General features: G+C 44.0%; 1 protein-coding gene across 2 annotated transcripts in view; it reads right to left on the reverse strand.

Moving 5' to 3' along the window:
- Positions 1 to 10,137: 10,137 nt before the first annotated feature.
- The window catches only part of GLS2 (glutaminase 2), a 139,943-nt gene continuing 134,185 nt past the window's right edge, over positions 10,138 to 15,895 (reverse strand). For both annotated transcript variants that reach the window (XM_077483464.1, XM_077483463.1), the window contains exon 18: positions 10,138 to 10,804. In XM_077483464.1, coding sequence (XP_077339590.1) covers positions 10,648 to 10,804 — 157 coding nt within the window. In that variant the 3' untranslated portion in view covers positions 10,138 to 10,647. The remainder of the gene's footprint in view (positions 10,805 to 15,895) is intronic.

Below are 15,895 nucleotides of genomic sequence, written 5' to 3' on the forward strand. Positions count from 1 at the left end.
AATTCCTCTGCTTTTTCCGAGTTCCAGGTTTTCTCTCTCCCCCAGCATAGTGCACGCATGCTGGGGGCTGTTGCCTGCTGTCTGTGGAAACACCTGTGGGTGCCTATCTTCTGGGACTACATTTCCCATGATGCTTCCACAGTGTCTTCTGTTGGCCAATGGGGAGCGGGCAGGAAGGTGGGTGGTCTCGCGGTGAACCTAACACATTAGAGACATTCTCCGTTCTCTCGTTCAGCTGACAGGCAGGAGAAAGGGGAGGGGGCGAACGGGTGCCACAGCTCTCCATTCACCTGTCACATCGTTGCTGCCAAGTTCTCTGCCAAACAGAGCAGGGGAAAATCGACCCATTTTACCAATGGGAGGGCTGAACAGCATTCCCTACAGCTTCTTCCTGGTGTCACCCCCCTTCCACCCGCTGCACCCCCATAGGGACGCAACCGTACTAAAGTAACTTGCTGGCACTGCATTGCTCTAGATCGGAGCTGGCCCTGATGGGGCCCCATGAGCACTTAGGGCCCCTGGGCAGTGCCCAGGGGTGCCCACTTGATAAGACGGCCCTGCCGGTGACAGATAATGCCACAGCTGGCCCCAGCATCATTATGCCATAGGCTGGGTGGCAATGGGTTAATACGCATCGGCACAGGTAACTTTTTACCACTTAAAAAATATATATATAAATGTTTCTGTGCCTGGAGTTCTGCTTTAACTTAACACATCCCTTATCTTAAAGGAGAAATGTGAGATTGGAAAATAAAATATTCATACTCACCTAGATGGCTGTAGTTGTCCCCTGCCATCTCCAAGACCAAGTGATTACATGATCGCTCAGTTCTCGGTCTTTCCTAAGCAGTGGACTGTGACGATCAGTCATCGACTCGCTGCTCTGCACTCACTAGAGCATCAGGCAGTGCAGGGAGCAGCTGGATCAGACTCTCAGCGACACACTGAGAGGCTGAACCAGCTGCTGATTAGGCATCTGGGCAGATCCCAACATTGTTGTCAGGATCCCTTCAGAGCCTGGACTGGCTCTGTGACATCAGCCACCAGGGACTTTAGCCCGCTGTCTGCTGAATTTGGGTCACAGAAATGCAGAAATAAGTACACTCCTGTGATCCAGAAGATACATATGGCCAGACTTCTCTTTAAGGCCTGATTCACACCTATGCAGGTTGCAGTTTGCATATTTCAGGTGCGTTTTACAATACACGCTTTTGATCCATTGAAGTCTATGGAACCAAAAACAAGTCCCTGGCCCTTTCCATAAAATGCACAGGTGTGAACTACATCCATAGGAAACCATGTTAAATGGACTGTAGTGTGAACCTGCTAAAACGGAAAACGCACAAAAAAATGCATAGGTGTGAAGCAGGCCTTTAACCACTTCAGCTCCGGACCAATAAACACCTTAAGGACCAGAGGTCTTTTTGCAATTTCGCACTGCGCTGCTTTAACTGGTAATTGCGCGGTCATGCAATATTGCATCCAAACGAAATTTGCGTCCTTTTCTTCCCACAAATAGAGCTTTCTTTTGATGGTATTTGATTGCCTCTGCGATTTTTTTTTTTGCGATATAAATGGAAAAAGAGCGAAAATTTTGAAAAAAAAGATATTTTCTTCTTTTTGTTATAAGAAAAATCGAATAAACTAAATTTTAGTCATACATTGAGGGCAAAATTTATTCAGCCACATGTCTTTAGTAAAAAAAATGTCAATAAGCGTATATTTTTTGGTTTGCGCAAAAGTTATAGCGTCTACAAACTAGAGTACATTTTCTGGAATTTACACAGCTTTTAATTTATGACTGCCGATCTCATTTCTTGAGGTGCTAAAATGGCAGGGCAGTACAAATCCCCCCCAAATGACCCCATTTTGGAAAGTAGACACCCCAAGGAAATTGCTGAGGGGTATGTTGAGCCCATTGAATATTTATTTTTTTGTCCTAAGGGATTGAATAATGACAAAAAAAAAAAAAAAAAAATTTTACAAAAAGTTGTCACTAAATGATATATTGCTCACACATGCCATGGTTATATGTGGAATTGCACCCCAAAATATATTCCGCTACTTCTCCCGAGTATGGGGATACCACATGTGTGGGACTTTTTGGGAGTCTAGTCGCGCACGGCACCCCGAAAACCAATCACCACCTTCAGGATTTCTAAGGGTGCAAATTTTTGATTTAACTCCTCACTACCTATCACAGTTTCGAAGGCCATAAAATTCCAAAATAGCACAAAACCCCCCCAAATGACCCCATTTTGGAAAGTAGACACCCCAAGCTATTTACTGAGAGGCATGTTGAGTCCATGGAATATTTTATATTTTGCCAAAAGTTGCGGGAATATTACAAACTTTTTTTTTTTTTTGCACAAAGTTGTCACTAAATGATATATTGCTCACACATGCTATGGGCAGAAGTCAAATTACACCCCAAAATAAATTCTGCTGCTTCTCCCGAGTACGGGGATACCACATGTGGGGGACTTTTTGGGAGCCTAGCCACGTACGGGACCCCGAAAACCAAGCACTGCCTTCCGGATTTGAATATAAAATGCTACCAAAAAACCTGTTAGCGATGGCAGGGATCAGGCCTGACTCTGCGATCGCTGCAGTTATGTGTTTAGTGTTTTGTAAGTGACAGTGATCGATCGATACTGCACTTGGGTGGGCTGGGCAGAGGGGCAAAACGCAGGTGCTAGCAGGTATTTGGGCTGATCCCGCTAACAATGCGTTTTTTTGGAACCCTAAACTGCTGGGGACGCTAGTATAGATCTGATCAGATCAGATATTGATCTGTTCAGATTCTATACCACTACGGGAGGTGTATGCTTTGCGTGTGGGTGTTAGCGGTACTGGCACTAACCTAGCGCTGCCTGGGGCGACGCAGACCCTGACCCTAAAACCTAATTGATATCACCCGCCGGGTGATCAGGGGGTTAAACCTTTATTGGGTAATAAATGGTGGGTGCCCTGATGCTATAAAAAACAAACTAACCAGAGTCACCCGTAACACTTATACGGTGATCAGTGGTGAAAGGGTTAACTAGGGGCAATCAGGGGGTTCAAATTTTTATTAGGTAGTATATGGGGGTCCCTGGCGCTATATAAAAACCTGACGGGGAACCTAAATAACTAACTGGCTAACCAGCGTCACCAGTGACACTTATACTGTGATCGCTGGTGAAAGGGGGTGAAAGGGTTAACTAGCAGCAATCAGGGGGTTAAAACCATTATTGGGTAGTATATCGGGGTACCTAGCGCTATAAAAACCTGGCGGTGAACCTAAAAAAATAACTAGCTACCTAGCGACGCTAGCGACACTGATGCAGCGTTCAGAAAAATTATCGCTTAGTGACACTGGCAAAAGGGGGTGAAAGGGTTAACTAGCGGAAATCAGGGGGTTAAAACCATTATTGGTTAGTATATCGGGGTACCTAGCGCTATAAAAACCTGGCGGTGAACCTAAAAAAATAACTAGCTACCTAGCGACTGTAGCGACACTAATGCAGCGATCAGAAAAACGATCGCTTAGTGACACTGGCAAAAGGGGGTGAAAGGGTTAACTAGCGGCAATCAGGGGGTTAAAACCATTATTGGGTAGTATATCGGGGTACCTAGCGATATAAAAACCTGGCGGTGAACCTAAAAAAATAACTAGCTACCTAGCGACACATGCAGCGATCAGAAAAATTATCGCTTAGTGACACTGGCAAAAGGGGGTGAAAGGGTTAACTAGCGGCAATCAGGGGGTTAAAACCATTATTGGGTAGTATATCGGGGTACCTAGCGCTATAAAAACCTGGCGGTGAACCTAAAAAAATAACTAGCTACCTAGCGACTGTAGCGACACTAATGCAGCGATCAGAAAAACGATCGCTTAGTGACACTGGCAAAAGGGGGTGAAAGGGCTAACTAGCGGCAATCAGGGGGTTAAAACCATTATTGGGTAGTATATCGGGGTACCTAGCGATATAAAAACCTGGCGGTGAACCTAAAAAAATAACTAGCTACCTAGCGACACATGCAGCGATCAGAAAAATGATCGCTTAGTGACACTGGCAAAAGGGGGTGAAAGGGTTAACTCTAGGGGCAATCAGGGGGTTAAATCTTTATTGGGGGGTGATAGGGGGCTACCCTGGACCTAACACTAACTGTCCTGACAGTTTTTACTGTCACAACTGACACTGAATGCATTGATCAGTAAAGAAATGATCAATGCAATCAGTGACACTGTGACTGGGGGGGGAGGGGGATCGGGGGGCGATCGGGGGGGGGATCGGGGGGGAGGGGTTTGTGTGCCTGTGTGTACCTACATGTCAGTGTAGTGTTGGTGCACACTTACTATTAGTCTTCTCCTCGTAGTCCGGTCAAAAAGACCGCCCCGAGGAGAATGACATCACTTCCTCCTTCCTGTGTAAACAATACACAGTGGGAGGAAGCTTCTCATTGGCCAGGAGCGATCCAGAGGGGGTGGCCGAAAACCAACGGCCATCCCCTCATCACGGAGCGCTCCTGGAGCGAACCGGACCGCCGTAACCAGCGGGAGGGGGTCCGATCGGACCCCCCACCCGCTGGAAGGCAGGCACGTACATCTACGTGATTGTGCCTGCCTGTGCCATTGTGTTGACGTACATTGGCAATACGGCGGTCCTGAAGTGGTTAAACAATACTGAATATTAGCATTGCTACAGATATGTCAGGCAGCTTAATGAGGTTGTAAACCTTCATTTTCAAGTTGTACCTACAGGTAAGTCTATAATAAGGCTTACCTATAGGTACTGTAAATTTCTCCTAAATATGCGCCGTTTAGGAGATATTTACTTTGTACTGCGCCGATGATGTCACTAGCGAGTGTCGTGACTGCTGCTCCCGCGAGCATTTGCGGGAGTGAAGTCATGCAACTCTGGCCAATCACAGAGGCGGAGTCTGCATCCCCGGAAGGTAGAGGGGTGAACATTAATTCAGCCTCCAGTAGTGCTTTGCTTGCAGGTAAGAAGTGTCACATAATCTGCTAGTATGCAATGCATACTAGCAGATTATGATTTTACTTTTCAGGGAACAAAAAAGAAAGTAAATTTAAATTTCCAACAGTTACTTGGATTTTTACATACATTTTTTGTTGGAATCTACAAGTAGTTCAAAAACATTTTTGCTTCAGGTTTTTTTTTTTTTTTGGCCCATTCTATCCTATATTCACACTTAAACTTTTAAGGTAGAAGAAAAGTTCTGAAATAGTATGTGAACAAATTTTTTGGGACCAGTTTATAAAATCAATACTTGTGTACATTAATATAATCTTGGTACCTATATACTGTAACCAGCATATGTAAAACATTTTTTTTCTTTTCAGTGGCACATAAAAGCATCACCCCGCAACACAATATTTGACTCATACAGCTTTTTATCCAAGTTTAATAGATGTACAATATTAACAGAGGCATGTTTAAAACATTTTGTAAAATCTCAACATGTTACAATCTCAAAACAGTTTTCCAGTTTAAGGCAACATAGTAGCACTGCTAAGATTCAGTGCAATATGAGCTAACATTCTTTTTCACCCAGGATCTGCTTGCTGGAGTTGGAAGAAAGCAGATTCCCAGCAACAAACTACTATATTCAGAAAGATAAGCTATGCAAAGGATACATAATAATACTAAAAAAGTTAATACCAAAAAATTAAATGTGCGTGTCTCGGATTTTAAAGGGTTTTAGATGAGATATAACTGAAAGGTAAAATTATTTTTGGATCAAGTGGTGTGGACAACCAACCACTGTGGGGTTTTTATTGTTTCCTGTGCCCCCTTTAGGGGGGATTCACGCTCTCTCTAATTGTACTGATCAATAATGCCACCAGGAAAGAAAGTCAGTATCTCCAACCTACCAGATTGAAATTTACTGACACGAAACCCAAAATTTACTGGCACAGCCAAGTTTTTACTGGAATTTCCCATTTTCACATTAAGTGCAAATTTCAGTATTTAGGCTACAAACAAGTACAATACGCAATTAGCAAAGTGATTTAAGGTAGATATTAAAGGGGTTGTAAAGGCAGACTTTTTTTATCTTAATGCAGTCTATGCATTAAGATAAAAAGCCTTGTAGGTGCAGCAGACCCCCACCTCAGCCCCTCTAAAACTTACTTGAGCCCATCTAGATCCATCAATGTAGCAGGAATGTCTCGGCTGCCTGGGAACTTCCCTCCTCATTGGCTGAGACAGCAGCACAGCGCCATTGGCTCTCGCTGCTAACAATCAAATTCAGTCAACCACTAAGGAGAGAAAGGGGGCATGGCTGCGGCTCTGTGTCTGAATGGACACACGGAGCTGCAACCTGGCTCAGGTGCCCCCATAGCAAGCTGCTTGCTGTGGGGGTACTCAACAGGAGGGAGGGGCCAGGAGCACTGAAGAGGGACCTTGAGAAGAGGAGGAACTGGGCTGCACTTTGCAAAACCACTGCACAGAGCAGGTATTGTTTTTATAGAAAAAAAAAAACAAGACTTTAGTATCACTTTAAGGCAAAAAAATGTATTTCTTATTTTATTTTCGATATAGTATATTGTAGCTAAGGGACGGGACTCAGGAGGGCAAGAAATTAGGGCAGTACAGGTGATGATGAGACCCCACCGACGCGAAAAATCCCCTCCTGAGTCACAGTGACCGTCTCTCTCCACATCCCGCAGGCCTATACACAAGTTTCTGGCTGCTCCTCTTGGCTCCCTTGCACCATGACATCACACAACACGCTCAGGCTCCGCCAGCGCCACCGAAACGCACTGAGGAAGGCACTCGAATGGTGTTGGCGGGCGAGCCATATTTTTTATTGGCAACCTTTTCCTGTCACTGGCATCTACTGACAGGAGAAAGAGACCTTTTTTTTTTTTACTGGCTGCCAGTAAAAATACTGACGGTTGACAACACTGATGATAGTGAAGGTAAATCCAAACGTTTGAACTACCACCAGAACATGAATTGATAGGAAATCTTGCAATTATGACACCTGTTCCTGTGACAACTGTCTATTTCCCTCACATTGGAATGATATCCTCTCACCTCCTGTTGAATTTACAGGACAGAAAGTATAGGGAAATCTTCTAAATGAGACACAGAGGGCAGAAAAAAAAATTACAACAGTTTTAATCCTCCTCTATGCTATCCAAAATGAAAAAAAGGGTTTAAAGCAGAGTTCCGCTTAAAAAACAAATTAAAAGTTAACAGCTAGAAATACTGCAGCTGCTGACTTTTAATAATAGGACACTTACCTGTCCCAGGGTCCTTGCTCATCTCCCCCTCCTCTCTGTGGTGCCAGCATTGTCACTGTGGGCGCCCGGCTGTGGCTTCACAGCCGGGCACGCACTGTGCATGCACGAGCCAAGTGGTGCGCTGTGACTGGCCGGGCAATCGTCTGAGACCTGTGACATGTCCCAGATGATTTCCGAGAGGGAGGGGGGTGAGGTGATCTCCCTTCCGGTGCCATGGTGCACCGGGAGGAAGTGGGAGATGGGACCCTCTAAAAAGAGGGTTTTTCGCTCACACCCCCCCCCCCCCCAAAAAAAATGACATGCCAAATGTGGTGGTCACCTTCCCTTAAAGCGGAAGTTCCATTTTTGGGTGGAACTCCGCTTTAAGCTTTAGATATACTTTAAATAACCTCATAGAACTAACACAAAAGACTGCCGAAGTTGCATTAGAACATGCAGGTCAGCAATTTGAAATTGGTGCATCTAAACCTAAAAACAAAAATGTAATATACTTTGTGAAAGTATTCGGCCCCCTTGAACTTTTCAACCTTTTGCCACATTTCAGGCTTCAAACATAAAGATATAAAATTTTTATTTTTTGTGAAGAATCACCAACAAGTGGGACACAATTGTGAAGTGGAACGAAATCTATTGGATAATTTAAACTTTTTTAGCAAATAAAAAACTGAAAAGTGGTGCGTACAAAATTATTCGGCCCCTTTACTTTCAGTGCAGCAAACTCACTCCAGAAGTTCAGCGAGGATTTCTGAATGATCCAATGTTGTCCTAAATGACTGATGGTGATAAATAGAATCCACCTGTGTGTAATCAAGTCTCTGTATAAATGCACCTGCTCTGTGATAGTTTCAGGGGTCTGTTGAAAGCGCAGAGAGCATCATGAAGACCAAGGAACACACCAGGCAGGTCCGTAATACTGTTGTGGAGAAGTTTAAAGCCGGATTTGGATACAAAAAGATTTCCAAAGCTTTAAACATACCAAGGAGCACTGTGCAAGTGATCATTTTGAAATGGAAGGAGTATCAGACCACTGCAAATCTACCAAGACCTGGCCGTCCCTCTAAACTTTCAGCTCAGACAAGGAGAAGACTGATCAGAGATGCAGCCAAGAGGCCCATGATCACTCTGGATGAACTGCAGAGAACTACAGCTGAGGTGGGAGAGTCTATCCAGTCGTACACTGCACAAATCTGGCCTTTATGGAAGAGTGGCAAGAAGAAAGCCATTTCTCAAAGATATCCATAAAAAGTCTCGTCTGAAGTTTGCCACAAGCCACCTGGGAGACACACCAAACATGTGGAAGAAGGTGCTCTCTGGTCAGATGAAACCAAAATCAAACTTTTTGCCCACAATGCAAAACGATATGTTTGGCGTAAAAGCAACACAGCTCATCACCCTCAACACACCATCCCCACTGTCAAACATGGTGGTGGCAGCATCATGGTTTGGGCCTGCTTTTCTTCAGCAGGGACAGGGAAGATGGTTAAAATTGAAGGGAAGATGGATGCAGCCAAATACAGGACCATTCTGGATGAAAACCTGTTGGAGTCTGCAAAAGACCTGAAACTGGGACAGAGATTTATCTTCCAACAAGACAATGATCCCAAACATACAGCAAAATCTACAAAGGAATGGTTCACAAATAAAAACGTATCCAGGTATTAGAATGGCCAAGTCAATGTCCAGACCAATCGAGAATCTGTGGAAAGAGCTGAAAACTGCTGTTCACAAACGCTCTCCATCCAACCTCACTGAGCTCAAGCTGTTTTGCAAGGAAGAATGGGCAAGAATTTCAGTCTCTCGATGTGCAAAACTGATAGAGACATACCCCAAGCGTCTTGCAGCTGTAATCGCAGCAAAAGGTGGCTCTACAAAGTATTAACGCAAGGGGGCCGAATAATTTTGCACGCCCCACTTTTCATTTTTTTATTAGTTAAAAAAGTTTCAAAAATCCAATAGATTTCGTTCCACTTCACAATTGTGTCCCACTTGTTGGTGATTCTTCACAAAAAATAAAATTTTTATATCTTTATGTTTGAAGCCTGAAATGTGGCAAAAGGTTGAAAAGTTCAAGGGGGCCGAATACTTTCGCAAGGCACTGTATTGCAGTTTACCAGTCCTTAGTTTAGGTGGCATTTCTGGCAATATCAAGAATTACTGTATTTGCTGAAAAAAGTTCTTAGCTTTAAAAAAACAAAAACAAATGCATCCACCAATTTCTAAGGACTGGTAAGCTTTAATATTTTACATATTTGTTCTTGGGTTTGGATATAGTTAAATAATTTTCAAAGGGATTCAGACCAGTCCAAAGCAAAGATTTGTATATTCCTCCTGGGTCTTATTGTATTCCCCCCCCCACCCAAAAAAACAAAACAAAACACGTGTATGACAGAATGTATTTGGAAAAAATAACCTCTTGCCAACCATATAATGCATATTTGCAGTAGCAAGGAGGATGGACCTTATACGCCCACACACTGCGCATATAAGTCAATGGCGACAACAGAGGTTCCTGCACACTCACTATGAGCTCCCTGCACAGTAACTGGGCTATCGTTTTGATAATGATAAAGCACAAGATATATGTGTGAAACGCGTCCATGTGACCACAGTTGGTGTCTTTGGTGTTATCTTTGTGAAGCAAAATAAAAGGCAATTGGAAGTTGTGGATGTGCAGCCATTTCTTTCTTCTTTTCAACTTGGATATCGCAGACGACTCCTGGTCACATGTTTGGGAGCTGGTGGGATGGACTCCCGATCATGTGATCACTGTGATAGCCAATAAGGGGTTAAGCATTGTAGACGCCTATGAGTGTAAAAACTGTGAAATCTGTAAAGTGCTGCAAAAATTTCAGCATTATAAAGATTAAAGAAAATAAATATTATTTTGGATTTTTTTTATTATTTTAACAGTCAGAAATACTGACTGGACAGGTTGGTATTTATAGAAAATTACCACTTTTAATCACCATCTTCAAGACATTTTGTTAAGGCAGCAAATAGATGGGTCTATACCTATACTTCTGAACATGACAAACTTTCTTAGCTTTTATACAAAAATATGTTCTACATAGAATATAACTTCATGCTTCCATTTCATAAAGGTCAAACCTAACTATGGTGACAATATTTTTTATAACATGTCAAGTGTCCAGTGCAATTAGATAAGGCGCTCTTATTTACAGACTGCGTGTTCCCCAGCCACACTGTGATTTTTATCCTTTAGGTCTCAAGCACTACAAGATTCAATAACTAAACACAGCAGAGCAAACATTGTGCAGATGTAAATTCATTGTTCCCCTCTAGTATAGAGGTAAATGGTAAAATCTGAATGTTTTGCTGTCATATGTGCAAGGCCAATATGATATTAAAAGAGCCTGTCATAGAATGGACTACACCATACTCTCTAGATTTTCCAGTGACATCTGTCTCCGCTCATCTTCTGTACTCTTCAGTCTGCTTGCATAGCTTTCTTGATATTCCATCAACAAGTTTACCACGTCTTGCTGCTCAAACCTGATTGCATCTTGTAAAGCGGTGTTACCCCACCTAGGAATAATACAGGTAGATTTGTCAGATAATGCTAAAACATTCTGGAGTTCTGTAATTTTTTTTGTTACTGTTTTAATGAATTAAGTCATTGTAAACCCTTACATATACCAAGTGAAGTGAATGGCCTCAGGTGAAACAAATCCTGCTACACAAGTTGTACCTGTTTATCTTTTATTTGTGTTATCTGTTTATAGGTTGTGTGCTGGAGCTCCCTCCCCTGTCACCTTTTTTTCTCTTGGTGTCAGGAAAGTGACTCATGCATATAGAAGAGGAACAAGGCAGCAGACAGAAAATGGCACTTAGTGTTCTGGATAGAGACAAGTACACATTATAGAGGGATATGCTTAGTTCAACTTTCATGTCAGAGATTTACAACCACAGGTCATTCGCTATGACATATCTTACTTTATTAAAACCTATATTGTATAATTAAAGTGGAACTTCAGTCTCACAATCACTTTTTAAACCATATGCTGATAGCAATAGTAAATAAATAGTAAAGTATACTTTTACTGTTTTATTTCTTTTTTTTACATTTCTTCTATTACTGTATTTATCGGCGTATAACACGCATCTTAACTTTAAGAGGGAAGTGTCAGAAAAATACCTTAAATTTTAAAATAAGGGTCAGTGCTCTGCAGCCTCACCAGTGCCCATCAATGCAGCCTAATCTATGCCCATCTGCAGCCTCTAAAATGCCCATTATTGCAGCCTGTTTAGTGCCCATATGCAGCCTCTAACATGCCCATTATTACAGCCTCTACCATGTCCATCTGCAGCCTCTAATGTGCCGATTATTGCAGCCTGTTTAGTATACATCTGCAGACTCGCCTTTGCAGATGATTGCAGCCGCACCAGTGCTGGATGACACAGATCTGCGATCTTCTGTGCATCCGGCGCTCAGTCACTCACAGTCCCGCCTGGCTCATATGATGGACAGAGCAGTGGTCCAATGCTGGGCTAGGTGGGCGGGACTGTGTATGACAGTGCCGGATACGCCGAAGATCGTGGCTCTGTGTCATCCAGCGGCGCTCATCCCCTCCTTCCACTCCGAGTAGCAGGGATCAGCTTATAACACGCACACACGATTTCCCCCTGATTTTCAAGGGGAAAAAGGGCATGTTATACGCCGATAAATACGGTACTTCCTGGTTTCCAGGAAGGGTTAAAGTGCTTGTAAACCCTCCTGCCTCACTTTTACCTATAGGTAAGCCTAGAATAAGGCTTACCTATAGGTGGATGTCATCGGCACATGCACTGTGAAGAAACAGACCTCCGTGGCATTTCTTCACTCGTATGTGCCGTGACTGACAGCTCCCATGTATACATGCATGGTAGTGAGGTCACGCGGCTCCGGCCAGTCACAGAGCCGGAGTCCGGGGGCCCTGGAAGGAAGAGGGCAGAAGAGGGATGCTTCCACCAGCAGGGACAGCGCAGGCTTCAATTGCCGGTAAGTGCCACATAATGGGCTAGAATGGGGGGCATACTAGTCCATTATGCTTTTACTTTGCAGGAAACGACAGAGGAAGTAAAACTCATCAGGGTTTACTTCCTCTTTAATTTACTATTTCTTAGAATTGGCTGAAGCCATAGCAGCTTTCTTGTGTTTAAATTTGTGTTAAACTTAAATAATTTAAAACGGAATTAAACTACCTCACTCAACAGTAGCTATTTTTCTTTTGCTTACATCACGGGACACTGAGCCACAGTATTTTCTGATGTATGTTGATGTTATATAGGCACCACTAGATGATGGACACTGGCACAGCCTAGACAGGAAGTTTAGCCCCTTATTTAACCCCTCCCCTTACTGGGAGTACCTCAGTTTTTTCGCCAGTGTCTTAGGTGTTGGTCACGAGTAAAGATGTGCTGTGCTGAGCTCCACTGAAATATTGCTTACTAGGGCAAGCCATGCAACTGGATCCATTCAAAGTGCCTTTTCCAGGCCAAATAGAATGGTACCCGGGCCTTGTGTCCAAAGAAACAAGGTTTTGCCTGTAAAGCTTCTTTTTTTTAGAGAACTGGACCCTGGGATACAATATTTGTTTTTTTTTCAGCCATATTCCTAGCGGGGTGCTTTACAGGCCCAGGGCTGTGGATCCCCCGTTTTAAAAAAAGGGGGCCCCGGTCCTTGTAGGTTTTCTAAATGGAGCCCACCATGATTGCGTCTGTTACCACAGAACCCTGCAGCTGGATAAGGTAAGGGAGATTCCTAAGGAATTTTTCTAATTCTTGTGGGTTTTCTCCTTTAAGTAAAATGTTGGTATGCCTAAAGTCGCCACCGGGAGCTGTCAAGAGCACTTACCCGATTCCATGCTGGTCAGTCTCATCTCTGTGTCACAAGCTGCATGCTTCTTTCGAGCCCATGCTCCAGGTAGGATGTGGGAAGGAGTTTTTTTTTCTTTCCAGGAATGTCCCCCCACAGCTTCCTTCAGGCTAGAGGCCATAGAGCAGACCGCATACCGCCGGCACCACCTGCCGCCGCCACCATTATGGTGGCTCTTCATTCACTGGCCCTCCTCTCTCCTGCCTCCCCACCATGTGTGATCCGATTGGATCGGAGCCCTTGGTGCACGTGGGAAAAGCGGTATTTTTTTTAAAAAGACGAGGGAGGGCAGAAGAGATGATCGGAGGAGGGGGCGGAGCATTAGGACGACGTTATGGTTTAACGCCCATAACGCAGGTTATACAAGGCTATAAAGTGCACTCTTTTGCAGGTGCACACAGCTCAAGGAGGGACACAGAGCAGATGGATGGCATGTGCGTGTGGGTGACACAGGCATTCCCAGGCAACATTTACTTAGCATCAGACTGAGCCTTGATAGCAGTGGCAGTTGCTGGACTATTTTGCTCAGCAGTTGGTGCATTTTTGGTAGTACCTCTGCATTTGTGCTTGGCACTATGGTCAGAAGGGGAGGTACAATTACCCCGAGAAATAGGGACTCAAAGGGATCTCCCTCAGGTTCTGAGGACCCCCCCCCCTGCAACACTATCTCCCCCTGAAGGACCTAGGGAGGCTGGTCAGAGTGAGCCATTGGGGTCAGGGGCTGCAACTGCTTCTGGCATTTCAGTCCCTGTATATATTAATCAGGAGTTATTTTCCTCAACCATAAGTGGATTAGAGGAAAGATTAGTGGCCTTAATCGCATCTTCATAAAGAAAACGCATTAGGTCCCCTTCTACCACCCAGGACCCTCAAACAGAGGAACTCTGGGAAAGGGGAGACATGAATCCCCCTCAGAGGACCGGGATGGGGATGACTCCTGTTCTGAGGAAACAAGTGGGGAAGGACCCTCTTCAGCTTCACAGGCTGAGAAATTGCTGGTGCAATCTCTTACTGAAATGGTCCGCTCCACATTTAAGTTACCCGTAACTGAGTCGGTTGAAAGACTCATGTCTTGTTTGGGTTCACTGAAGCCTCCTCAAGCTACGCATGCTTTTCCTGTTCATTTCTTGCTGGAAAAGCTCATTTATTCTGAGTGGGATCACCCAGATAAACATTTTTTTCCATCCTAAAAAGTTTTCAACACTTTATCCTATGGAGGAAAAATTCACAAAGATGTGGGGTATACCGATAATTGCTGCTCCTCTGTGAATAAAAGTCTGACTTGTCCTGTTGATCGCTCAAATGCTTAGTGATCCAACCAATAAAAAATTGGAATTCCTGTTAAAAAATGTTTTTCCTTGGCAGGTTCAGTAGCTCAACCTGCAGTGGCGGCAATTGGGGTATGTCAATCCTTGAGAGAGCACATGAAGCAGGTGCTCAAGGTTTTCCCTGAACAGCAGGCCCGGGAGTTATCCAACCTGTCAGCGGCTTTGTGTTTTGCAGCTGACCAATCAGAGATTCTATCCTTCAGATCTCTCTCCTTACGCTTGGGTTGGTGCATATGCATAGAATCTTATGGTTGAAAAATTGTTCAGCCGAAACGCCATGCAAAAAGTTACTGGCTGGTTTTCCCTTCCGTGGAGTAAGGCTGTTTGGGTATGATTTGGGCAATCATATCCAAAAAAATCTCAAGTGGGAAAAGTATCCTTTTGCCAGTTACGTAAATGTCCCTCGTTTAAACTGGCTTTTTCTCCAGTGCCAGGGGCATCAGCCTCCAGGCAGTTGCGACGGCCTCCGCCGTCAGGTTCAAGAGGTAAAACTCAGAGTCAACCCCAGTGACAAAAGAAGTCCTGGGGAGGAAATCTACAAGATAGAACACTAAGGCCTCTTTGAAGGGGGCCCCTGCTCATTTGAGTGAGGTGAAGACTGCTACAGTTCTCAAGGGTCTGGCAGGAGGATTTTCAGGACAGATGGGTGGTCTCCACAATAATTCTAGGTTACAAACTAGAGTTCTGAGAATTCCCATCTCTAATCTCATCTCTAATTTCAGATCAAATGTTCCCAAAGACCCAGAGAAAAAGAAGCCTCTCTTTCAAGCGTTGGAGCGACTTTTGTCACAAAAAGTAATCATGGTGGTTCCCATGCAAGAGCAGGGATTAGGGTTTTATTCAAACCTTCTCACTGTGCCAAAGCCAAATGGAGATGTCAGACCCATCCTAGATCTCAAGGATCTAAACCAATTCCTAAAAATTTGATCTTTTGGAATTAATCCAATCAGTAGTCTCCATCCTACAAGGAGGAGAACTTCTGGCATCAATAGATATCAAGGATGCATACCTGCATGTACCTGTTTTCCCCCACTCATCAAAAATATCTGTGTTTCAAAGTGGAAAAACATCATTTTCAGTTTTTAGCTCTGCCTTTCGGTCTAGCTACTGCACCTTGGGTGTTCACAAAGGTCCTGGCTCCTCCTCTGGCTAGTTTAAGGGGTATAACGGTTATAGCATACCCAGATGACCTGCTCTTAATAGACCGGTTGGTAGCACGCTTAGACCAAAGCTTGCACCACAGTAAACTACCTGGAATACCTAGGTTGAGTCCTCAACCTAGAGAAGTCTTCTTTAAAACCAGTAAGAAGACTAGAGTACTTGAGTCTGGTCATAGATACAACCCAGAAGAGGGTGGTTTTACCCCAGGCAAAAATCAGTGCCAGAAAGGAGCTGGTTCAGGTAGTCAGGGCAAATTCTATTCGCCTTTGCATG

This window comes from Lithobates pipiens, unplaced genomic scaffold, assembly GCF_037356315.1.
Source record: "Lithobates pipiens isolate NorthernLeopardFrog02 unplaced genomic scaffold, aLitPip1_a1.2 Scaffold_16, whole genome shotgun sequence".
Lineage (NCBI taxonomy): Eukaryota > Metazoa > Chordata > Amphibia > Anura > Ranidae > Lithobates > Lithobates pipiens.